This window comes from Dufourea novaeangliae, unplaced genomic scaffold (assembly GCF_001272555.1).
Source record: "Dufourea novaeangliae isolate 0120121106 unplaced genomic scaffold, ASM127255v1 scaffold115, whole genome shotgun sequence".
Classification (NCBI taxonomy): domain Eukaryota; kingdom Metazoa; phylum Arthropoda; class Insecta; order Hymenoptera; family Halictidae; genus Dufourea; species Dufourea novaeangliae.
Window position 1 is genome coordinate 1,360,179 of NW_015373998.1, and position 27,743 is coordinate 1,387,921.

General features: G+C 34.5%; 1 protein-coding gene across 1 annotated transcript in view; it reads right to left on the reverse strand.

Moving 5' to 3' along the window:
- The window catches only part of LOC107188080 (mucin-17-like), a 67,550-nt gene extending 47,306 nt beyond the window's left edge, over positions 1-20,244 (reverse strand). The window contains 1 exon segment of the mRNA XM_015576324.1: positions 20,155-20,244. Coding sequence (XP_015431810.1) covers positions 20,155-20,244 — 90 coding nt within the window.
- Between the last annotated feature and the right edge of the window lie 7,499 nt (positions 20,245-27,743).

Below are 27,743 nucleotides of genomic sequence, written 5' to 3' on the forward strand. Positions count from 1 at the left end.
ATCAGCATCCGTAGAAATCATGAGAGAAAGCCAGATTTGCATTCGATCAAACTACTTTTGCGTTTCGGAGTCATCTGGAACGGCGGCACGCACAAGAATCGTCACTGCGGAAGAATTATTCGAAATCGGAAATGGAAACGAACGCGTATCGTGCCTGCTACACGACTACTTTCGATTTAATTGTCACCTCGGATAGATGAATTCCGACTTTCTTTAGAAATTCTTACCATTTCTTTTTTTTATCATTTCACGTGAACTTTAATGTTTTCAAAATCTACTCTTACTGGTTACATCATTAACACCTTGCCTGTGTATTATAGAAATGGTAATATGTCTGTGAATTAACGATTTGTTTTCATAAATAAATTTAACAACATCATGTAAGGATAAAATTATGCAAGTATTGCAGGACAAACTTCTATTTGGTGTACGAAAACTGTTCATGGATCATTATTCTTCCGTGTAAGAAGTTTTCACTTCATCGGTACGGTTTGGAAATTCTTGCAAAGGGCATGGCAAACTGCACTTTTAAATAGAGGCTCTTCACTGCGAGAGTTATGCAAATTATAATGTTAGTAGGAATTATGCAAAGTTTGCGACTCATGTGTTGCAGAGCTTGGTAAGAAGTGTTACCTGAAATTAGGTTGAAGATTATCGCGAAACTATGAATTATGAAACCGCACGATGCCAATATTGCAATCGTCGAGTAGTTGCTCTGCTACTCTATGTTACATCTTTGACCGATCGATGTTGAAATCGGCAATTAACCTGATTACGTATGCAAGAATGTATGTCACCTTTGATGGAAACAAGAAATCATGTGAACTATCCGAGCACAGATTGACACTGTAATGATTGTAATCAGGTCGAAAAGTCATTTGTCATGTATGGTTTCAGCTTAAAAAAAAAGAACAATGTGTTACATCTGGATCAAAATATGATATGTTATATAACATGTGAAATATTACTTTCTTATGTTAAAAGAAAACAGTAATTTCTGTTGTAGGTAAACTTTAATCACTATTTTCATTGATTATTATTAATGTTATAGCTCCAAATAATAATATTATCCGGAATACACACAATGCAATAAAGGAAAGTGTGCGCAACGGAAGAAGAAAACTACAGAAGATTGAAAGCAGTTCCAAACAATTGATAAGAATCACGTCTGGCACTCGTTAGAAAATCAGAATGACGTCTAACTATAATATCTGCACGGAATTCGAATTATTTGACGCAGTTGTTTCTTTGCTTAAGCTTTATGTCTGCTTTGCGCGGGATATTTTATTGCGTGATTCATGCGAAGTACAGGAGGAATGCGGAAACCGACATGAATTTCTGTTACAATGAAAATACTTTTTCCACTTATGCTGTAATGAATTAATATAGGACAAGATGAACCGAGATAGTAGTGGTTACGGTTTACTTTACAGGATATACGTAATAGCCTATTAGAACAACAAAGCCGAAAAGTATACGTTTATTGCATAATATTTTGTAATGGGACCACTTAGATGATCTCTGTTATGAATAAATTATGAGCTAATGGAACGTAGCCACGCATTATTCGCAACATTTAGTATATAGAATATGTATAGATATTGTTACGTCAAGTCCTAACAGAGGCGAAGCACGTAACGCAAACCACTGGTATCGGAATTTGTCGCACTGGTTCCACGTATGCCACTTCGAATAATTAAAGTTAAAATATCTCCTAAACTAATGGTTTCTTAACATTAACACTTTTTTGTACAGCATTACATGTTGAATCGATTAACGTAATAAAAAATATATGATTCTTACAAAAAACTAATCAAGTCAAATTATGCCCCTCTGAAAGCCATATAACTTTTATCTGAAACATTTTTCACTAAAATCATTATTACGTAGTATCGCGGTTGTTCCAGTTACGTGCTCCACCCTGTATATAGAATATATTAATATTGTACCACCTGTATAATATGTACTGTTATTTGAAAAAAACTTATTAGATATAAAATTTATACCTCCCTTTATAAGGTAATTTAAATAAAAGTGTTTTTAAAAACATCTCAACTTAATAATAGTTCATTTAATATGAAGTATAAGATGTCCCTATTTCTGCTCAGCGAAAATGAAAATGCTCGCATTTCTGCTCACGAGCGTATCCCCATTTCTTTAATATTAAAGATTCCGTAAGTTTTTTTTAGTAACAACGCAGCGTCCACCTGGAACTCACGATCGCAACAGAACCGTTCAAATCACGTTTCTTTACAACGGACACGCTTATTAAATTTATTTCTATTAAAATGCTGCCATCTATTGAACAGCGGGCTGTAGCCTTGTGTACAGAAATACTGAACGAATTTAAATAATTTTTTGTATAACTAGTTTATTATTTAACTTTTTACATTAAATAAAAAATATGCGTACTGAGCAGAAATCAGGACGTGATTAGAAATAGGGACATTGACCTTATGTATAAATATTCCCTGCGCAAAGTGTTAGTTTCTTTGCAAAAAAAATCCCTAAATGTCACATTGCAAACGGTCGTTTACACTAGATTCCCCCTTAATAAAGGGAAAAAACCGAGAAAAACGTGAATTCAGGAAGTTAGCCAGGGTAAACGATGCAGAAGAGGCGCGCTTTCTCCGATGGGAAACCTGATTTAGATTACGCTTATGCACATGCTTGTGCAAGGTGCTCCATCCATCTGGGCTGCGTGCACACACACACGTGCACGCGGCCAATAACCGTGCCCGCGCGAGCCAGTGCATATGAAATGCAGTGGTACCCACGGACCTAGAGAGATCCGGCGAACGCATCGCCGCTGCCACTCCGGACAAATCATCGTGATTTACGATCGACTGCATTGATAGCTGCGAAACGGTTACGAGCTGTGTGCATCCGACAGAGCCACGAGCCCTGTGTGTTTTATGGGAAAATTGTCGAGCAGTAAACGCTTCGGAACAAACGTAGCATAAAATTCTTTTTTTTCTGTTTTCTTTACATTCCTGTCACAAAGTGAAAAAAAGTGTTGCGACTCCGCGACTTTTCCTTGCTCATAATTAACCTATATAATATTAGTGTAACAGAAAACTATTTGATACTGACAAACGGCTGAACAGATCGGAAAGGATTTAAGGGTCTTGTCACCTAGCCCAGAAAAATTGTCGTTTTTTGGGAATTTTTTTCAGTTAACGAAATGTTCAACATAAATAAAGTGTTGTTTATTTATTAATACACTTATTGAGAGTATTCAAAAATTTGGTTTGAGACTTTAATCATTTTTTTGCAATCACCTACACCAGCATTACAAGTCGGCGCTCACTTCCGTGCGATAATTTAGTTAAAAAAAACTATTTTGTTTTCAGTCTCAGTTACAGATTCATAATGTTGGTAGAGATCGACTCTCTTCTCGATTCTGATGTGACGCGAGTAGACCTTGATCTTGTACTTCATAGTCATACAATGCTCGTAATAATAATAAACCTCGTAATAAATAATACTTATTTCTCCATCAAACTGAGACACCAAGCTGAACGTGGTAATTGTACCTACAATATTCGAATAGAAGAAAAATACTGTGACTTAGGAAATAAGAAATAAATACCTCACACGTCTGAAAGTGAAATTTCTGGTTTCCGCTCGTCAACGCATTTTCTATGATAACGAGATTTCTCGTCAATTAAAGAAAAAGACGACCTATTATTTTTTTCTCTCTTCTATACCGTCAATTTATAATCTGTTATTAACATGTTGACTGTCACGGTGATCACCGATGGCTGGCGCTATTAGATTACACGAAGAAACATTGAATTTCTCAACATGAACATATAACATTTTATAAATATGATTGGTAGTAGAGTATTAATGAAAGTAAAGTGTGTTCAAGACAATGCATAAATACATTACTAATGACAAAGACCTAAACAAATGTGTCTTATCATGATACTGTTCCAAGAGTAAAAACTGTGACGTTCAACATGTTAAATAATAATAAATAATTTGTATGTTAACAGAAAAGAACACATATTCAAAGTAAACGTCCATTGATGCTCGTTCTCTGTATTTGTTATTCTTGTAATTTAATCAAACCGTTTTTGTATGTCAGGAGGCTCAGATCTTTTGAGTCTTCTAGTCATGTAATTCTTGTCTAATAAGTTCAACGCTAACTCGTTAGCGTGAGTCCTGATTCTTTTTTCATAATTAGTGCTGTATCGCTGGATTCCCTCCATAACCTTCGGTATTTTTAGGTCTCTATGAATGACCACATTTGTAATATACCAGGGAGCACAAGCTATTATTAAAGGAATTCTAGTAAAATTAAATATACACAGATTTTTGCCAGAATTCTCCTAAGAACAGTCAAATTTTATTTAAATACAAATATTGTATTTATTTGAGAAATGTTAATTTTTAGTATGCCTTTAGGATACCTATGCTATGTAGAAACTGAAATCAGACAGAATGAATGCTCGAATATTTTTCTACAAAAGAATTCTGAATGCAAAACGACACATGCGTGAAAGTACACAGCACTTTTCATGATCGTGAATAATTTCCTCTTATAATCGGAACGATAACCGCCGGTAAACCGCCACAATATCTCGCTTCAACGCGTTAATGGCAACAACTCGAACGACAGTGACGCAACAGAATGCAGTGTAATGCGCCGGGTCAATGCAATGGAACATAGCCGACTGAACCTGCAATGGGATAGCAACCTGAACGTGCCCAGCGACCGTCCAATCTTGGCGGCTGTCTACACTACTCCTTCCATACTCGATGAGACAGGAAAGGTTTACCTTCCCAGAAGTTGAAATCTGTACACCTGTATAATGTCTATAATGTCTACATTATAATGTCTACATATAATGTCTACATATAATGTCTGCATTATAGTATATTTATAATTGGTAGTTGGAATTCTTCGGTAATGGAAGAAGCTTTTATCGATTTTAATAAATGAAGTTTCTTTTCCTGTAGCATATTATCTTCTTTCTTTAAGTATGTTCCTCTTAATTTCATATTAATTGCTGTTTATGTGCGATTGCTGGTGATGTTCATTAACGGTTAACTAACTTGTTGCTATTAAATACTTTCCTTTTCTTGAAATGAAACAATTATCGTATTATGGAGTCGTGTATGAAATTCACTTTGAAATTATAGATTAATTAATATTACTGAAATATACTTAGTTGCTACATTTTGGTTGATTTTTAAATGAATTTTAATACCTGTTACCCGGAGGAGAGAGAATTGATTCGTCATTGGTATTCTACATTCTGTGACTTCTGGTTTTCTTATTTATGCACTTCACGATTCTTGGATTTAATTTTGTTCGTAATATCTGTCGTAGTAAGAACTAGCTTGCATTTACGGTTGTTGCCGTAAAATCTTGGTTATATTCACTGAATTCGTATTTAATCATATCTACATGAGTATTTATAGTAAAAAAAACCCATAGTTGACAGATTAAATGTAATATATGTTAAATACGTGGAATATTTAAGTCAATTCTATACTAAAGTAGGAAAATAGCATGTGTTTCTTTTGTATCAAAGTAAAAGTTTCTAGAAAACGTCATTCGAAAACGGGATCCAAAATTGGAAACAAAATTAAAAATTCTATGACAGCATCATACAAGAAAACATTATTCAACGCATTCAAACTGAATAAAACAAAGTGTCCATTACAATTATATTATGTAACAGAAATGGCAAGAGTATAATAAATCGAGGGAAGAACTTGTATACGAAAATTTTTATGCAATTTCGACATCGGTGTACATAAAGCAGAATCACTCGAATTCCATCTTTTTCTTACCCACTAACCCACTGCAGCTCTACTAATGTGAAGTTAGGGCGAGAACGTGTGAAAGAAGCAGTCAGGTAAAAAAGAATGCGCACGGTGATTTTCTTATGCAATCGACGAACAAGTAACATAAACCATCGAGAAATGTATCGCGATACATCATTACGATAACTGTAATTCGTAATCTAAAGCTACATCGTTAGACTCGCTGAACTAATTAACGAATTCCACTATTAATAAATGTGATTACTTCAGTGTCACGCTTGAATGTGTTGTGCTGAATAAGAGTTCTAGCAAACAAAAACGTTGTTATACGCAACATACAGTTTTTTCCAGCCAGTTGTTCTAGAGAAGTAGATAATAGCATTGTGAATAAATGCACACTAAAGAAGAAAAAAGGTGTACGTTTCCTGACTTCGTTCCTTTTTGCACGATTTACATCTGAATCAATGTGTGTTTATGATGTAGTGCAATGCTCGTGGAGGATTAACAAACTCCATTTTACTCTGTAACGACCATGATTATGTAAGAGAAAATTTGTTGACGGACAATTACCTAGCTAGACGATCTCGGAAGACGTAAATGTATAACACATCAATAAAGATTAATTATTCTCAATACGAAGGGTACATTCGCCATTAAAAAAAATTTGCATTTACTATGTAAAGTAAAATTTAGATAAAACAAAAAACATATTCGTAATTGTAACACATTTTAGATTATTTTAGGATAAAAGAAACAGAATACATACAAAGAAAAATAATCACTTGAAAAAAAAAGTATACAGTAGTATATGTAACTGGGCTGTTTGATAAGTCAGTGACTTTTTCTTGACACTAAATGGCGCTCAAGTCGCATTAGTAATTTTACATTTTTTTAGAATTTATTTCCATTTTACAGGAAACACATTTGTCCTACTTTTGTCAAGTATACTCGTCATAGCTTACAAATAATGAAGCATTGTTAATGAAGCAGATGTTATACTATTTGCGCGAAAGTGTAGTCTCGCCACTCAACTGCCGCGTACAGTGCCTGCATACTGGGGACCAACTCCACCGGAACGAAAGGATTAAAACACCTTCACGCTAACATATGTTAAAATGTCGAAAAATCATTACGCCTACAGCATCGGTGGCTAATCGTCAAGAGGGTATTGTTATGCTTATGGTCGTCAGTGAGTTGATAACAAAGACCTAAACAAACCTATTTGATCATGAAGTTACTGTTCCAAGAGTAAAAAACTGGCATTCAACGTATTAATGCAAAACCCCGTTACCATGATCGAGCAATATTACTCAAACTGACACAAAAACCGATCTTCGCACTGCGTTAGATAACAACGATCGATGTATGACCGAGAAACCACCATATCAACCCAGAAAAACATTTATTCATAAATTCCCGGCATGTTCCAGTTTCTATTCCTTACTCGACGCGTAATCGATCAAGGATACTCGTATCCTATCGATGAGACTGATAAGAATACTAGAAGTCCAGCGGTAAGAGTAGGCGACCTTGCACCGAGCACCTTATTCCGCAAGACCATCCGTAAATCCCCGGATCGATGCTCCGGGACCCTGTTTAACCGCCGTTTTAATCACATGCATCGAGTTGGACGCCTAATAACGGGATGTTGCGAAGCTTCGTTAGCCTCGCAAAAACTGTTCCAGATTAATAACCGAGATGCCCGTTGCGTAATCGGTAGCTTCGTCGTCGACGATGTACCACATTTATGCCCAAGGTTCGAAAGAATAGAAAAATAAAAAGAATTTTTTCTTACGCAACACCGCGAAGTTGTTTGATGTGCGACCGAGCGTGGAGGATCCTTAATGCATAACTGGACTTTAATTCTTTCTAACGGCGAATTACATAACGAGACTGGCCGATGAACATTGTACGTGAATAAATTAAGAAGTAAAATTGAAGCTAGAAGACTGGAAATATTTATTGTATCATCAGCAAATTTAGATAGAGGGTACAATCTTTATAGCAATGTGATTGATAAAATGTTTCGTAACCACACTCATTTTAAAATATGACATTTTTGCAATAAATATCCGTTTTAGGTCATTCTTCTGATACCAATACTGAAAGGAATCTAAATGTTAACATGTTTAATATTCGAATGCTGCAATATAGAGGGTGTAACAAAAATGTTGTACGTCTCTCAAACGGGAAACTCGTGAGGCGATTTGGAACAAGTTTTTCCTGAGCAAAAATGTTATCCGAGGTAGAACTCGGCCGACAGACTCGCGCTCTGATTGGTCGGGGTTTTTCGTCAATATCTCACAAACAATATCTCGGATAACATTTTTGCTAAGGAAAAACTTGTTCCCTTTTAGGGACCTGCAACGTTTTTGTTAAACCCTGTATATTTCTAGTACCGTATGTTTCTTTTGTTATCACAGGGAGGTTTGATTAAGGGTGGATAGTTGTGTAAATTAAAAAGAAACAGAAAGCAGATTCAATGAATGTAAATATATGAAAATATGTTTAATAGAAATTATTTTAAATAAAAGTGTGAAGATCAAATAATAGATTTATAGTATAATTTTGAATACAAATTCGCTTTATAAAGTTCAATTTCTGTCATATGCCTGTTAGTGAACCGATTAATACTAATGAACTAAAGATTTTTCTAATAAACTGAATACAAAACTTACACTGCATTTCAATCTAAAAGAGAATAGATATTTATCTAGAACTGCTCGCAAGGTGTCATACTATCGAGTAGATTGTGATTCTCTAAGAAAAAATAAATCGAAAATGAAGAAAAAGATTCTTTGAAATAAGACTATATTTTCGAGAAAGTCTATATTAAAAATGTACGCCGTACAAAATTTTATTTCTCATTTACGATTTATTTTTTCATACATAGAATTACACCCTGCTCGACAGTACTACACTTTACGAGACACCCTGTATATTTCAACATTTCGTAAAAGCATTGTCGATTAATTTCTGGCAGTCTACCTGCCTGCATACTATTATTCACAATACACGAAATTGGTTTAAAATATGTGCGATAAATTTGCGATTCTACGATTAAGAAATGATGTGACGGACCACAAAACGTGGCAACTTTCGCCATAAAGTATTTTGCACATAATGTTAATTTAGCTAACCGCGAATCATCATAACAAAGCGCGTGCCCCTAATTGTTTGACTTTCACATTATTCAAGGTTTCGCAGTCGTGTTCTTACGACGAACAAAAGGCTAACTGTGTTCGGCTTGTATTGGCTGAGAATCCCGCAGACCACACTACTTTTCATAAAAAGGACCTTAACTGTGACTTTAACAACACGAACTCATAGTTCCCATCTTTGTACTGCGATCGCATCTGACCATAAGCTATAGTATTTTCTTAAGTTCCGTTCTTTAATTGTTAAATAAATATACGTAATTAGTGAAGTTCAATGAACTTTTGATTTTGTTTGAAGCTTGACAGAATTCTTACCAGAGTAAACAATTTTATATAAATGAATAATAATAAGTTTAATAAAAACAACTTCATAATGTGAATGTTTAGGTGGAAGATTTCCTTGGAGAAGGCCAAGGATCCTCAATCTCTTGATCCTTGCAACCCAGTTTCCAAGAATCCTAGGCCAATCTCTAATGAAAGATTTCTTCCTTGTGAAATAACGTGGATCTTTCTCTAACATTTAAAAGACCACCTATAGGAACCTATACTATCTTAATTATCACAAGAACATATGTTAAGGGAAAAATATTTGAACAAATTAATATTCTGAAGTTTTTAAAGAATTTGAAAAATGTATATTGTCTTTGAAATTATGTAAAATCAAATGTCTGGAGACATGAAACTCATCAAATCCACATTTTAAAGATCTGAATATTCTAATTGAGAATATCCCTAACTTGAAGAAAACTTAACAAATTCACGAAGCCCAACAACTATAGTCGATAATAGTGACATCGATATAGTAGACTCAGAATCAATGGGCCAATAAAACAAAAAACTCAATTTGAATGCCTCGCCGAGGTCAAACTCTGCGTGAACTATTCAAACGTCCAGTGTTCATGAGAGATCACTTATTGGAACCTACACTGTTTCAATTATCATAAAAACAACAATTGCTTATGGGAAAATATATGGACATACATATTAGTATTCGAAGAATAAGAGTTTCCAAACGTTTGAAACTGTTTCTCCGCGGGCCCACCACTATCAACGATACCTCCGTCACGAGTCAACGAAACAATAGAAGAAACTGTTACAGGGTGTGCAGCTCGAAGTAGTTTCGTTTCAGTCTACCCATCTACTCGAAGATGCTACGTGTTGCAACCAATCAAGACATCCGGATAACGGATGTTCTACAGTATTAAAATCGCGTCGTCGTTGACGAAATGAAATCCGCTGACCTCATCCTGCCGCTTCTCCTTCGCTGGTTGCGATTGGGTTACGCAAAACCGAGCAAGGAATACGAAGTGCCGTAACACGGGAAGCAACGCCTGTAATAGATGTGTAATTTAGATTAAGGATCATGGATGATGTGCGTTAACTTTCAACGAGATCGCCCCGACATTTTACGTCGCTGCTCAAACACTGGCCAACGAGCGAACGGTCAGGAAAACCATTAATATTTCGCGACTCGTCGCTCGCGTGTTTACCGAACGAACCCCTCGACTCGCCTCGACCGCAGGTTTTCGATTTACCAGTTGAAATGCACTTGAAAGTCCCACATATTCGTGATACGAATAGCGCGAGACTTTCTAGTTTGCGTTAATCCTTCGTTTCTTAAACGATGATCAAGTTAATTTGAAAATTATGTTCTTAGTCAATTCGTAGCTGCTACCGCAGAACGTTATGACACTCAATCTTCGAGGTATTGCTTAATGTATCTGAAATTGAGCAATGAGATGCATTTTTTAGGGTACCGTAATCGCTCAGTGGATTGATGGTTCCAGTACGAAAGCGACACGTTGCAAGAGATTTTAAATTTGTATTAAACGAAAACCTTTTTAATTCTTTTGAAATTTTGTAAATTTAATCGATTTGTTGCTACTCATTTTTTTAATAAATATAAGGGGAGTAGTATGTTGAATACACAGCATAGGTGATTTATAGCAATTGTTATTACTTTTATTTAGCGATCAACTGAAAATACTAGTCACTAAGTCGCAAATATTAATTTATTAGAAACCTGAGAATTAGAAATATAGACTGTGACTATATGACTATTGTTTTAAGAAACCCAATTAATAAGAAAACAGTTTCTAAAAACAACATTCACAAATACGTTTTATAATCTTAATCCGCTAATAAAGGAACATAATGTGCTAAAATAAATTAAATTCAGAATAATACTTTTTTTTAGTAAATACTTTTAATTAAGTAGCAAAATTTAAAAAAAGAAGTTGAAAATGGTATTTGGAAGACCGTAACATTTTATTTCTTTTATATTCAAGTACTTTTCTATATTTGCTCTTATCTTTATCACTAAAAGAGCCAATTATATGTCATACCAAACGAAACACATTATACACAACAGTAGCTGAAATAAAGAATACGTCATCGACAATGAAGTAATCATCGGCCGTTTATAAATGTTAATCCTCACATAACATATATTCTTCATAAAAAAAAATTCCATCGTAAACACGAAAAAAACTTGTTGACCGCTCACCAATTTAAAAGGACCTTGTCCAAAATGGACCGAAGTCACTTAGAATAATATTCCTGGTGCAGCAAGGTTCTATATTTTTTAATCGGAATACAAAATACGACTACATGTGATTTTATTTTCAAATTTATCATACCTATACGTAAAAAAAATCATTGATAAAACAGGATAATTAAATTTAGTTTCTATCAAATACAAATGCAAAATACCATTTCATATAGGATACTTATTTAAATATTATTGTGCACCAGCACTAGAAAAATATGTTAAACTATTGTATAATTAATAATGTTTCCTTTTTCTTCTATTACGTACTAGTTATTTGACACTTGTCTACTGTTTAACATCTCTCCTAATTTATTGTACTTACGATGACAGTATTAAAATCATAATAAATGCAGAAAACAAATTCATTTTGATTGAAAAACTAATCAATCTAATGCATGGCTATTGCACCTGTACCTAAAATTTCCCCTATCAAGTATTATGAATTCAACGTGCCTAAGAAGAAACACGACAATAATCGATCAAACGAATGAAAACAAACATGATATCGAATATCTTATGATGGCCTAGATTTTCGCTGAAAAAGATACCGTATTCTCCATTAACTAACCATTTAAAAAGATTATAAATACTTCTTGCCGACACGAAAGTCAATCATCGTTTATTTTCGGCTGATTGCCACCGATTTCACGAAATGTCAGAGAATCCTGAGCAACCATTTTCGGATGTGCAGAAGTTAGCTAAACGGAATGAGATGAACGTTACGAAATCGAAACGCCCACGAAAATTATACAATTAATTGACCCAATTGCAACCGCATTCCAATTTTCAATGGATCAAAATCACCTCTATATAAATTACCAGCCGTGAAATTTCTCAGCCAAAAAAACCGTCACGTATCGGTTCATATCGAATTAAATATCCGTTGCTAGGATAATTACGAGTGGAAACGGTGCCACTCGAAACCGACTTGTCGCTCGTTTTCACGAATAAAAGGTGTATGTATGCGACGATACATAGATACCGTATCAAAATACAGAACAGATTATCCTGCAGAATACGTTCTCAACGTTGTATGAAGCTTAATAAACTGGCGATACTTGAACTGTATATAACGGGTGAGTTAAAGGAAGTAAGACAACTGTAACAATTAAAAACGATTCTAAGAAGAATAAAGTATGCATAACATGAATTATACGAATGGCTTGTACAAAGGTTAGTATTTGTCTGCAGGTAATACACAATTACTATACCTATAATAGAAAGTTTTGTAAGATTTCATGAAAACTCTAGTTGAAGATACTCACTAAAACAAACGATAATAAGGACTTCTTGATAAATCATCCGAATTTTTCTTAATTCTTTGAAAGATTTTATAAAAAAAAAATCTGTTTAGTAAGGTACAAAAGATACAATAAAATACATAAATCGTCAAAAATTGAAATGTATTCCTTTTATATTATTTCTTAAGTCAAATTAAATAACATTTAATCATAACGAACAAAGTTACGTTATATTTTAACAACTTTCATCCGATGTATTTCTACATTTAGTAGAATTTCCAATTATTTCAAAAAGGAAACGGTAAACAAAATTTTATTCAATTATTTTTTGACATAAATAAAAGGCTTAGATCAGGGTTCCCCTAGAAAGTGGGGCACAGGTTTATAGCCTCCCGTAGCCCCTTCCTTAATCCGGCGCTGCTTTAACCTCAAAAGACTTTCGACGATTAGGCTGCGATTTGTTACGAACCAAGTACGCTGGATTTCAAACGGAAACGTGGATAATCGTTATTAGCAGTTTTCCGACACTTTTACACGTTTTAATGTTACCATTCAATAACACGCATAATCGTGTCCGGTTGAACCGTGTCGACCCGATTCGTGTCCAGTCCCGCACCCAGCCCGCGATTCCATCACACGGCAGTCGCAATTCTCCATCGTCCGTCAACGGAAAATATCTAGCGCGGCTGGAAAACCGTGAAATTTATAGCCACCCGTTAGATTGTTTGCCACGGGAGACCGGCGCACGACTAGGCGTGGTCCACGCGAACCGTGCGCTCTCTTTCTCTCTCTTTCTTTCTTTCATTCGCCCCGCATACGTTTTCCATCTGTGTCTATCGGCTATCTGCTATCGAGACACTTGAAAATACGATACACTTGCGGACTGGATTGTACGTGAAGGCGGGTCCACGCTTGTTACGGAGCAGAATGCCGTTTCCAGTAATTCTGTACGGTAGTTTAAATCGTTCAATGGATCAAAAATGGAATCTGCAAGATTCTTAACGACAGTTTGAGGAAAATATTGGATTTTGATGTGATATCAGAGAATCTATAAACGGTTTTGAAGAAATTAAAGGAGATACGAGGATTTATAGAGTTTTTATTAGGTAACTTAAAAAATCGGTAATGGAACAGTGTCAATATCAATAGGTAATTGAAGAAATTGATAGCAGGGTATTATTGGCTTTGCAAATCAAGGAACTTCTAGAGAATTTTCTACCGCATTATTGGATTCTAATAAGTAGACACTATGTTTACTGTTCGAGTAGCAGTTTGCTTCTGACTTTTGGAGAGAAAATTCAGGAACTTTGTCGGTACCCTTAGAGTGGCGGTGTTGGTTGAAGTACAGACTTAGGTTAAAAGAATGACAATTTTAGGGGCTTTAAGGCCAAGAGTTTGCAAAGCCTGGGATTTTTCGGCCCTGGTCACGTAAACCGTTTCAAGTGGTATTATGCTTCTTACCCTAGAATACAGGAAGTCAAAATTGGTGAACGTTGGGTAGTCCAACAGCATCTATATATAATGCATTACCAAGCCTTGTAAATATTCAAGAAAATTATTAATAGCCTAAAATTCATTTTATATATACTCGAACATTGATTGTGGTAAACAGAACCTTTTTAAAATATTTGTGATGCAGAGTCAACCCCAGCAGTAAACTGGAAATATTTTAATAAGCTCGCATAGATCTTCAAGAATCTCTTCGTTCACTAATGTTGCATTTATACTCCTACAATTAGGTGAAAATATAACTAATTATTACCATATTAACGGCTTCGGAAGTTCTCTGAAACCTGTAGCATAATTTTCGGTTTTATAGACTCGGCTAATGTAAACACAATCACATGATGCAATAAAATATGTACATAGGGAACCACATTGCACGCATGAAGATACTTCCGATATTTACGAACGACTGTGCAATTCAGTAACCACAAAAGACAAATAAGAATAGGGAAGTGATTATAAAAGAAAGTGGGCACTAAATATATCGATGTTGAATGTAAATAATCACTCTGAAGAATTTTTGGAGAGTAGTATCTATCAGCAGCTTCATATAAAATAAAACAATCGGAGAATTCAATTATAAGAAGAATACTACCGAAATTCGAAACATCTGATGCAGAAAGCAATTAAGGTATCTCTGAACCATTACTCACAATCAACGCAACACGGTTAAATGATCGAAGAAACGTTAGTTAGTACCTCAAGCCGGGCTGATTGGCCATAAAATGGCAGGAAATATGTTCAGGTGATGAAGAAACTTCGATCCACAGAAAGAATCGCTATCGATGCACCGATATGTCGTCCGATTTGTCTTAACCCTTTCGTTCTCATTGTAGCTCCATAGCTATGTATTTGAAATTACGAAATAAAATATTACTATCATGTATTTTGTCATTTCTATGAGTATATTATAGTTTCTTCTAAGTTCGTATACATAGATGACACGACACATACAACCGATTCTGTTTTTACATAAATCTTTTTTTTTTGCGTGTAAAAAAAATTCGTATTTTAATATGCATTTAAAAGCTTAACGGTAAAATAAGACATTATTGTCCTTTGTTTCTTTCATTTGCTGGAACTCAAGGGTAGACCATTGTTAGAAATATAATAAAATCTTATAAAGTAAAAAGTGGGTTTTATTATGTATAATAAATTAATAATTGTAAAAAGTAAAGGAACCTGTTAAGTGGCAAACGAATGGAAAATAACATTAAACGCTTTCAAAATGTTAAAATATTCATGTGAATCATTTATGTATCATGCAATATAGACAAACAAAAAAAAAAGTATTTTCGATGATTTGTTAATTTGGGAACGAAAGGGATAAATGCTCTACTAAATAGAATGCCATTTCCTCTACGAGTAGTACGGGGAAACACCTGAGCAACACGCGACAGAAATGCATCTGGCGTAACATTCGATTCCTGTTACTTCTATTTACGATCAACACTTTCCAATCGTCGACACGTGGCTAAAACCGACGTTTATGACTTGCAGAATATGAAAGGATCCGCTCGTCGATGATTTTTAACGAGGCGAACACGTTTCGATAACCTTTGCGGCGAAACGAATCGACGGGCAACGTTCGAGATCCTCATCCCGATTGCATTACAGATGGCATCGTGAAATCGATTTACGAGCTGGACATTGTCCATCGTCGTCTTCTTCCAGCGATATTTTCTCTTTTCGATTTTCTTGCGAGCGGAAATTTGCATGCGTTGACGAATACGAGCGTACTACAACGGAGATTGAATGCAAACGCAACGTTTTATGCTTGAGTACATTAATAACTTGTGTACTGAGGCAATTTTATTTGTATAACGAAGTATTTAAAAACTGTTAAAAGAATTGCAATTGTAGCAAAATGATTAGAGAATAAATACAAATAGAACTGAAGTTATTGGGTGTACCAATCAGTAATCCACTACTTTTTATTCAATAATTTCGAGGAAATCAGAATTCACTTTGTAAGAAGAAAATGGTAGAAAGATGTTTTAAATTTAAACTACGTTACTAGTTTCTGAAAAAGAAATAGTGGATTACTTATTAGTATAATTACGAATTAATGTTTTCGGTATCCGAGCAGAAATGGATATGAAGTTACACAACTATACAACTGGAAATTCATGGAATAATTGCAGCTACTAAACGTTACTGCAAATTCACTTCAACCTCAAACGAGAATTAAATTTCTATGGCAGAGTGTTGATCGAAATTCAGAAACAATTGGTGAAAAAGCATAACACTAGCAGAAAAAGGAATAAATTTTCATTATAACGAAGGTTTCACCGTACCCAAAAAGGAAATTGCAATAGATACCAGTCACTGATACACCAGTAGATTATACATAAATATTGTAGCTGTTATGTAAGCTGGAACAGTAGGTACTACTTTCTACATTCTATGGTTCATTCATTTCTGATCCTACGAGATCGTATGTTTGCTAGGAGAACTGCTAAAAATCTAATTTAAATTTAAATCGTCTCCTATATTAAATCATCTCGTCTTACATTGTTCGAACCGGTTATTTTTACGTCAAGGATGAATACGTGATTACCCCCTTGGTCGTCGTATCAAATAGATCGATACAACCGTATTTATATCTTACTACGTTGCGTCGTAACACCTTCATCCCTCGATTGTACAAGTAAAATTAACAAGACCTAATTCTGTCGTTTAATAATACCACAAGCATTCGACAACATTCTCTGTTATTTCGAGAACTATAATTCAGCTTCTATATAGATAATTGCTACCGTGTGTACATGGAAAATGTTACCTTGTCGTTTCAAGGTAATTTGATTATTTATAATGTCATCGCGCGGCGAATATTTGCGCTGCGTTAAAGGGTAGCATCGCGAAAGGAGGTCAAGGATTATTTCATACCGAAAGAAAGGGTTAAAAAATGACTACAACCTGCCCTATCCTGTTTAATGGTTACATTTGGACCTTTCGTGACATTAATTTATTCGGAAGCCGGTTGATGAAATGTATACCGATCCTCGAAAATCTAAAAGATGGCTTTATTTTTTTTTTTTACCTAACTCAGACCTGGATAATGTCACTTGTCGTTTCAAAATACTTAAATTGTATACACTGTAATCGTGTCGCGAATATATACACAATCTTGAAGGGTTACATCGCGAAAGTAGGCCAAGGTTTATTGGATACCAATTTGGAAAGTTAAAAAATGCCTGCAGACCCGCCCCACCCTGCTTAATGGTTACAGCTGGACCTGTTAGCATTTCTCGGTGCACAATACAGGTGGTTCGCGAAGAGTATACCGATCCTCTAAAAAAAACGTCTTTGTGGCATAAATTATGAAATTCGTTGAATTTTAATTCGTGGAATAAAGATATTTTCTTTGCACGCATATCACGTCTGCAATTTCTGTCTGGTCAGAAGTGATGGAAAAAACGTAAATGACTTTGGAATCTTGGAAATTATGAACTTAGAAAGAAATGTTCTATGTTAACGTGTCCTTGTAATACCGTAGCTCAAAACTGACTGACTGCAACCAAATAAATTGAAATTTATTATTGTTATGAAGGTTAAATGATTTGATTTTAGTATCGAAGGTCCCTGCCTTCTCATAGTGCGCTGCAAGAACATTCACTGTACTCTTTGATCACAGTTCGTACGTATAAGGTTGTACCATATAAAATTGCAGTTTCTATAGATCAAAATAGACACGCTTATTTAAAAAAAAATATTTTTTATTTGATTGAAACGTGCACCGTGACGATTAATAGCTTTCTTCGAACATGATATCATCCAATACATTCTATTTTTATAAAAATTGGAATTATCAGACTGTATGAATTCTTCGAACTCTGCAACTACCTTGTAGTCTCCTGTAGAGAACGATTTGTTTCTTAGAAGGAGCTTCTGATAACACAAACAGTGATCTTGTGTTGGAGAAACGTATAGTAAATGTCGTGACTAACGCAAGACTTCATAATTCAATTCAGCTAACCTTGCCATAACGTAATTTAAATTCATATTGAAAAAGTAATTGAAATTATTCCTTCAGTATAATATTGTTCACTTACACAGAATAGTTGAACAATCACAATAAGAATTCAATAATCAAAAGAGATAGAGCAGCAAAGTAATGGTAACTTCTGCTTCGTAAACTAGAATAGTACTACTTTCTACATTCTCCTTGTAGACCTCGTCCGAACTCTTTGTTTTGAACGAAATTTCCATCAGAAAGATCTGATAACGTGGCAACAATAAAATGTACAATTTACTGGCACACAATCTCCAAACGGCTACAAATCTAAATTACTTGAACGGTTCCAATAGATACACCATGATCTAGACCAAATGAATGGAAAATGCATTCGCGATGCTGATTCAATCGACGACTCTAAATTACCACGAAATCGCTGTCAAACACGCAGAGGAGATTGATATCTTATTCCGACGATAGTCGAGAAAAAATTGCAGCGTCATTAACACTAATTTTATGGAAAGTTGTTTCAACCGATCGAGATACTTTCTATGGAGAAATGGACGATGAACGTCACGTCCTTATTTTGTGAGTAATCTAATTATTGTTCCTTTCCTATTATTTATTTCCATTAGTTTTTTTCATTTGCCTTTCATCTATTTATCACTTCAACAATTTAACAATATTTAAAAGTTTGCTCATGGACCCATCACTAGATACGGATCGTTTAACTATATGCGTCAAAGATTTATATAAAACGACAAGCCGTTTAATATATGATTCAACAACAGGAAGTGGAAAAACGCATCAATGTTTTCGATTATAAATCCCGTATGGGCTTCTCTTTCGAAGAACCGTTAGCGTCGTGGACCATCTTGGGAAATTACTTCCTTCCCCGGTCCTTAATTAAGTGCATGCACGTTCGATTACAGAAACTGTTCAAATTGTAAGGATTAGTCCGTTCCAGTGACTCGGCAGCCTTCGCGAAAAGGAACGAAGGAAAAATTTACGCCACTTCTGTGCTAAACGCGACGCGATATCCTTGACACAGAATTGATATACTCTTGAATTGTAATTTATAAGGAAGAAAGAGTTAGGGATTTGTTCTTGATATTTTTACAGATATTATATACCACACTGATCCGTCCTTAGCTACTTAATTTGGAGAAATTTTGTTGAATTTGACAACTTATCAGAGATACTGTTGAAAACAGATAAATAACTATATTTTCGAAGAAATGATATGAAATATTTTAGAGTTTAGAAAGTAAACAAATACTGCGCCGAGTAAATAGTATAATGAACTTTGAATATTTGAAATTCTTACTTCACTATTAAAAGTGTTGATAACTATCGATACGATAACTCAGCGAAACAATTTTGTTTTCTGCAACAATATGAATGTACCTACAACTGAAGGCACTATTGCACTAACGGCCATAGAGTTCCGTTGAAATAGGTACTGCAACGGCAATTTGTAATTTACTTGCGTGCAGATAAATACCAGATGATAACAGAAGAAAGTGGAGCATCGAAACTTTTTTAATTCTGACTCATCATTATACAACATATTGATACTTTTGAAATGTACTATATAATTAAATTGAAAAATAGATGATCACTTAGTTAACTATAATATATTGAGTCGTATCTTACTATACATGAAAATAAAATAAACTACCACTTCTCATAACACTATCAAATAACGAATTTTTAATGTTCAGATGACATTATAAAATTGTATTATATATTATCAAAAAGTAATGTGAATGTAATATAATGTTGCATAATAAAATTGATACATAAAGTTTAGTTAATATTAATTATACTTTTATCGGTATACTGCAACAGAAATGATACCAAGAAACATTCTTCGTCGATTAAGACGTAATTGATATTCTGCTCGTAACCGAATTCATATACTTTATTAATTTTTTTTTTACGAGTATCAGCACTTACCTGAGTGCTACGCTCACGAAGACCTTCGGTTGTGACGAAGAGCAGCACCACCAATGCCACCACCGTGCACCACGAAAATCTCCGCACCATTCTGCACAAATACAGTTGCTAAATTATAGTAATTTATTATTTCTTAATTCTTATAATACTATACCGATAGTATAGTAACCCAACTGTAATTAACCATTAAGTATCAAGCAGTGAAATAATACGATTTTTAAACATAATATTTTTTATCTTGTACGATATCACATACCCAAGTGGAAGAAGAAATAGTGACGAAAGAATTATTAAACAAACCTTAAAATTCCCTTTCATAACCACATTGTGAAAAAAAAACATAATTCAATAATGTAAATTGACTGGAAAAAAAATTGCATACTATATGATGCATTAACGCAAAATTGATCCGCAATGGATTATACCTAACCTATATTATATTAAAGGAACGAAAACAGAGCTCCTATTTACTGCAGTATGTATTCGAAAAATTGTTTGATCAAAATTTTTATCTGAATTGTAAAATACAGAATGTTTATGACTCTGTCCTTAAAAACGCTACGAACTTTCCTAACAAGCATCTACTTTAAGAAAAAATAAAGTATTGGACTCCCATAAGTTTAATATTGTTTAACTAAATATATATATTTACCACTTTATACAGCCACTGGGAAGATTCCATTTCAATTATTCAACTGTCAATTTTTTTTATAACTCTTTAATTAACACTAGAACTACCACCACTGAATGTATACCAAATTAAATTGTATAATACGATAATATACAGAATATATAAGACAATCTAGCATAATACACCATCAAATAAAATCTGTAGTAAATTAAAAGTCAATATAAATTTCATCAAAACCACCATTATAATTCCAGTAATGGTAAAATAGTAAATTTATAATCCATCACCTTGACGGGTTCGGTAGTTCTAGTATTAAAGTATTCAGTTTTACTCATTATCCTATGTCAAGATTAATAAATGCGTAATACTATAAACAATTTCTACTGAGCTGAACACTTCTGTAAAGTGGTTGAATTTTATTTATTCATGAAATTTGGTCGAGTCATTCTTTTTAACGTAAGCACAGAAATAACTATCTCTCGCGTATCCTTCAATTCCCTTTCCGTTCCGGCCACACGGTATACAGAGAAGAGTTTAATGGATTCAGGTGCGAAAGTCGACCACTGCCACCTCAGATTTAAATTCACTTTTACTCGCGTAATTCCTGGTCCGTTAACTGTTCTCGTAATTCCCTGTCGGCACAAGCTAAACACACAAGGAACGCCTATGAGATCATACCTTGGCTAGTGGAACCGCTAAACAATGTAATTAATGCCTGGCAATTTCCTTGTGCCGGACACAACAGACCTCCACGAAATTACCTCTGATATTAAATTATCTCCCGTTCTTGTATTGTTCGAACCAGTTATTTTCACGTCATTAAGGATGAATACGTGATTATCCCTCTTGTGGACATCGTATCAAAAAAATCGATCGAACTGTATTTTTATCTCGTTACGTTGCGCCGTAATACCTCCATCGCTCAATTATACAGGTAAAAATAACAAGACCTAATTCTGCCGTTTAATAATATCACAAGTATTCGACAACATTCTCTGTTATTTCGAGAAATATACTTCGGCTTGCAATTGCAACAGTGCGTACTTGGAAAATGTTGCCATGTCCTTTCAAGGTACATAATTCGATTATTTACAATGTACATCGCGCGGCGAATATTTACACTGCGTTAAAGGATAGTGTCCCGAAAGGAGGCCAAGGATTATTTCATACAGAGTTAAACGGTTAAAAAATGATTACAACCCGCCCCACCCTGCTTAATGGATACATCTGATCCTTTCGTCGTACATATTACTCGATTCGAGAGCCGGTTAACGAAAAATGTACCGATTGTGTGATTTCATGCAATTAAAGTATCGTTCGCATGGAACTTCAGGGTAGATCACCTTGAAACCTTGAAAATTGTGAAACAGTTTGTTTATATTATCTATAACCTAAGGAAATCTTTAAGGGAAGGAAAAAATTTCTTATTTTTATTCCTGGCTTCAACAAATACTTTGAAAATGTCTTTTTGCATGAAGATTCGCCGACTAGTTAGCAAAAATAAGTTATCTTCAACTTGATCAGACAAATAATAGAGAAACGATTGCATACACACTTAAGAAATATTTATGTATTTTTAACTTCTAACAAGGAACATCTTTGTAACTTTACAAGTTTGTAGGGGACCTCATTGGAAGTATCAGGCAATTTTCTTTATTTGCTAATTTTTGGATCTTTAGGTTGAAACCACTTCTTGAAAGTTTACGCGTATTTTCCAATTTTACTGTATAACATAAAAACTGTAATAAATAGAACAAAATTCCTGGAATCTATAAAACTGTGCAATGAAATTGGTAAAAATTTATGTATTCGCATATTTAAAGAACAAACAAATTTTTAACAATTTCATTAGACAGTTCTCGAAAAAATGAAAATCCGTTAAATTTTCGTTCTACGAGGAGATGTATTCAGCCTGAAGGACCAAAAAGTACCAAAAAAAGAAGAAAATTGCCTGATTGTTCTATCGAGGTCGCCTACAAACCTGCAAAATTGAAAAAGAATCGAAATTTTCGAATTAACTAAGTTCCGGATATCTGTACAATGGATGTGTTTCGACTGAAACGATAAAGGAAAATGAAAATACAGGAGTTATTGTTTGTCATGATAATGTCAACACTTGTACATAGACAGGAATTGATGGTACAACTTGAAACTAAAAAAAAACCGGTCTTCAAGGTTTTGACAAACGGTGATCTAACGAGACCGTCTCAAGTACAAGGCGAGTCGTGATGATCGTGAGCTCTCTCGATCCTCCTTCTTCCTCCTTTGGCACAAAGATCGCCGAGTAGTGGAGGAAGATCAAGATCAGCCGCGGATCGACGACCGTACTCGAAATACCGTTAGACTCGATCGCGTTTGCATTGCGATTCATTAACATCGTCCATTCAGGTTCTCCCTGTTCGTTTTCCAGACTCTCAGACCTGTCTACTTTTTGTAATTTTATTTATAAATACCACGCATTACAAATATATTTTCAGTAAAAATTACTTCTCGTGCTAGGTGTCCTGTAATTTCTTTTGCAAATGACAATGGATTGCGAAATAAACTATAAGACAAACATGAGAATATACAAGGAAATACGAACAAATGCTATAGTATTTTATCAAAATATATTCACTTAGAATATTGTGTTGGGGAGAAAATTCTTACGGACCTGTCGTAGTATTTAAATATTCTTATAGACATTTAAATAATTTTATGAAACAAAGTATAATGTTTAGTAAGTAGACTGCGAATTTTATGCATTCATAGCATACACAATTGTTTAAAATTCAGTACACAAAAATAGTTCATAGAATTTAACAGGATTTTTATTCTATTTATAACTTAATAGAACCCTTAATAGAATAAATAAAAATTTCCCTTCTATTTTAGCTTTTGCAAATTACACAATAAAAATCCGTATTTACTTAAACATAGACAGTTTAATAATACTTGACTTCGTCAATTTCTGACATTTAAAAACGTTCTTAGTTTTAACGAATTCTGAATACTATTTTCAATATTTTTAAACGTTTATATACATTTCAGAACATTTAAAAAAAATAAAAGTGCTTCCTAAAGAAACTTTTAAAAACACTCTTATAAGAATTAGTAAAAATTAATTTCCTTATGTAACGTTTTCCAGGACACTCTAATAGAATATTGACACACCAAATCTACATTCTTAATAAAATAATAGAACAAATTCTGTCAATTTTACAAATTATTAGGTGTACCAATGATCAACTCACTATTTCTACGAACTAGGAAACGATACATTTTAAATGTTAAATATCTGTCCGGCCTTTCACCGAGTAAGTACGGCGTAGAACGTTAGAGAATCATTATAAATATAAACGAAATAATATAGATTCTTAACATTCAGATAATCGATTTCTGATTTTATTGAGAAATAGTCCATTGCATATTGGTTCACCTAATATATTACAAGTTGCCGAAGTAGGTTAGAAAACTTACAAAACACTAGGTATACAAAAACCGATCGGATTTGATTAATGATGCATGTAGAAAGAAGGTATCGATAAATACCGTCTATCAACAATTAAACGTCGCTATTATAGCCGAGAAAGGAGACCTATTAATTATTAATTCCTCGATAACGTATTACGATCAGCAACGAAAAACGTTCTCGGTTCCAGCGTCGAACCCTTTCCACAATCGTTCTCATGCGCACGAATCGGTTACGCGGGAATCGAAAGTAAATTCTCCACGACTACGGTCGCGCGTATCAGGTTCTGCTCGCGATTGTGAAGCATATTCCGTACTGGACACGAATATTCCAGCCATAACTGAGAACAATTACAACTCAGTGAATTTATTTTTAACAATTTAATTTCAACCAATCGCCCTTATTAGTCTGATATTTAAGAGTAGATGGAGGAAGATATCAATGATGACATTTTACTACTTCTTCGTAGAAATGGTCACTGTTGATGGAATGTTTCATCCATTTTATTCGTCTAGCTTGAGAAAGAAGGCACCGAGATAAAGGGTATTTCCCCCGCGAATGCACGTGCTCGGACAACAATAGATCCCTTCTTCTATTCTCTCTCTTTAGGATTTTCTAGCTTCAAACTTAGCTGAGAAGTAAAAGCAACTCTAAGCTTTTGTCTGTCTTCTACGTTATCAGACGTGACGTTAGTATTGCGTTAATAAACTACCATTTAGGGTAAAAAGAAGCTAACCAACTGTTAAATATAAAAAAGTTGAAACAAAATATAATACAATATTGTGAATTACAAAATTCAATTATATTTACTATAATATAATACATATATATTATATTTATATTTTCTACACATTCAGGAATTATTTTATTATAAAAATTGGAATATCCACATTTAATTAATTCAAAAATAGCGAAATACATTTTTATCTTTTATTCGTTATTCGGAACTCTTTATCTAGATAATGAATTCCGCCTACCTCTGCTTTAAAGTCACAAACCTACTTCGAAGAAACTAAAACCTTCGAAATTGAATATTTTAGTTGTTTATCCGGTTAACAGTTTATAAAGATAGAAAATTTTCTCTCAGGCCGTCGAAAATTTTCTAAAACCACGAATACTCAATGTCGCTAGCATTAAATTTCTAAAACATTCTCGTTCTACTTAATTTCTATTAACCATAAGTTCTGCAATGGCTTAGTGTAGGTCGACTCACGCAGAATCGTGAGCGGTCTCGAATAGACAAAGAGGCCGCAATAAGGGAAACGAAAATCCTAACCATGCCACTCGTGCACCGTTGGACACTGCGTAATTTCCAACATTATCGTTCGATTTAAGGAGGGGTACCACCTTAGACGTATGAAAATCATAGGTTTACTTAACAAGTTTTTTCTTTTAAATAATGGACTCGATAGAAAATCTTATTTAGTATTTAACAAAAATGTTCATTTTCTATATAACAAAAGCTAAAGAAATACGCAGGGATATTTCGAAATAAACATTTTCATGGGGAATGTTTGAATAAAAATTCTGATTTTTAGCAAAAAATTTGGTTATAAAAATGTCTGTAGCAAAAAATATTTCGAAGGAATTGTAAAGTTCATATTTACTTCTTTAGTTTTTGTCGTGTAGAAAATGATAATTTTTGGTTTTGCTTCTAAGACTCACGAGATCGGAGAAGTGTGCAACGCCGAATGGCGAGTCAATTTTGAAGGACCCACTGCGCAATAACTTTGTTACAAAAAAAAATAAACGAAAATCCTTTTTATAATCTTCAATAAATGGAATTTTTAGTTGTATTAATTTTGTTATTAATTTTGTTATTAATAAATGATTAATTGTTTTCATTTTGTTATTAATTTTTCTCAACGCTAGAATTCCATCAAATCTTAGAAACAAAGGATCAATAATGGCTTATTTTACCGATTAGCTTTTAAATGCACATTCAAATTTGTGCCATACCGTCTATACAAGATTACATAGAAGAAACTGGTACATACTAACGAATATGGAAAAATACATGATACTAATATTCTATTTCATAATTTAGAATACGTAGCCATATAGCAACAGTGGGAACGAAAGAGTTAAGGATTCCTGATCAAGCGACGGGTCCCGCGGATTCCTGTGTCGCCCCGAAACAATCATTTCGGCACGGTCCGTTTGTGTAACCGTGTTTTACGTAAGAAAACGCCACGGGAACATCTGGCGGTTCTCGCGCGCTCACGTGAAAGTGGACTACCGAGTTACAGGCAACGGTCAGTTAATTCCGCGGCCGGTCGGTTAATATTCTTGCGAGTATAGCCGGTTCCCCGGTGCCGATCACGGAACCAGTGCGCGCACGCCAGCCTTTTTACTCCGCCGAACTGTCGCCCGAGCGAGTTTTCCCGCGAAGTTTCCATCTGCGATTATTCACGGGGAAGTTACGCGACTGATCCAGTTTCTAAACTGTACTACAGATTCCTCGCGTTTATCGTCTGGCTTGTTCTACACGATTATTGTCCAGACGTTATCCCCACCACTAGAGGAAGGGGGGGCGTTGAACCTGTCAAGCGCATACTTTGTTTCCCCTTCCGCTTTTGTTGCAGAGGTTCGGGCTTAGGACAAAAAACGAATTTACGAAGGTCTGAAGCATTTCTCCCTATAAGATTATTATCCTGGGGCGGACCCGAGTTCAAGACGATAATCGAAAAGAGTCTGTAAATTATACTTGATGGCGTGTTTCTCTCGTAAGGTCTCGTTGGGATCGTTCTTTAACCCTTTCACTCTGAACACAGCGACTTTAGGCGATTCTTCAGTCGTTTTACAAAAAATTCAAGAGTTACCATTTTCGAATCCGTCATTGTTTTCCAGCCAACCTATGCTTCTCCTGTGATAACTAGACTACGGATGTTTTGTACGAATATAGATTTTTGTGGACTAGTTTTAAATGATTGGAGACAAATGGAAATTTGTTTGACCTGTTAATACTTTTAGTACCTCAGCGCCGATATCTCGGCTTTGTGGGTTTTCCGATAAATACCTTGAGTTGATATATTGGCTTTCCATTTATAATACAATTTACACACATGTAATGACACTTTATTTTTATAAACTAATTTTGTATAGTGGAACATACGTTTACTGGATAGGAATCATAAAATAAAGGAAAACGTGAAAGTATATTCATTTTCAAGGGAAATAGGTTAATTTTAATAGATATCTCAAACATCGCATATTTATCAAGGTATTTATGGACGGTAACCGGAAAACTTATAAGTAGACTGCGGATATTATGCATTTATAGCCTGTAGGGTCTCTGAAAGAGAATGAAAGCCAAAACTTTCATCAGATGCTGCGTTCTTGGACCAATAAGATTCTCATGGGAAGGAAGAAATACTTGTTTTTAAAAATATCTATTAAAGAATCTATTTAACGGCAGCCTATATTTGAAACAATTAAACAGAAATAAACAAAAACTTATTGTGTGGATAAAAATGCGGCACCTGTTACCTATTATTCATAGAACAA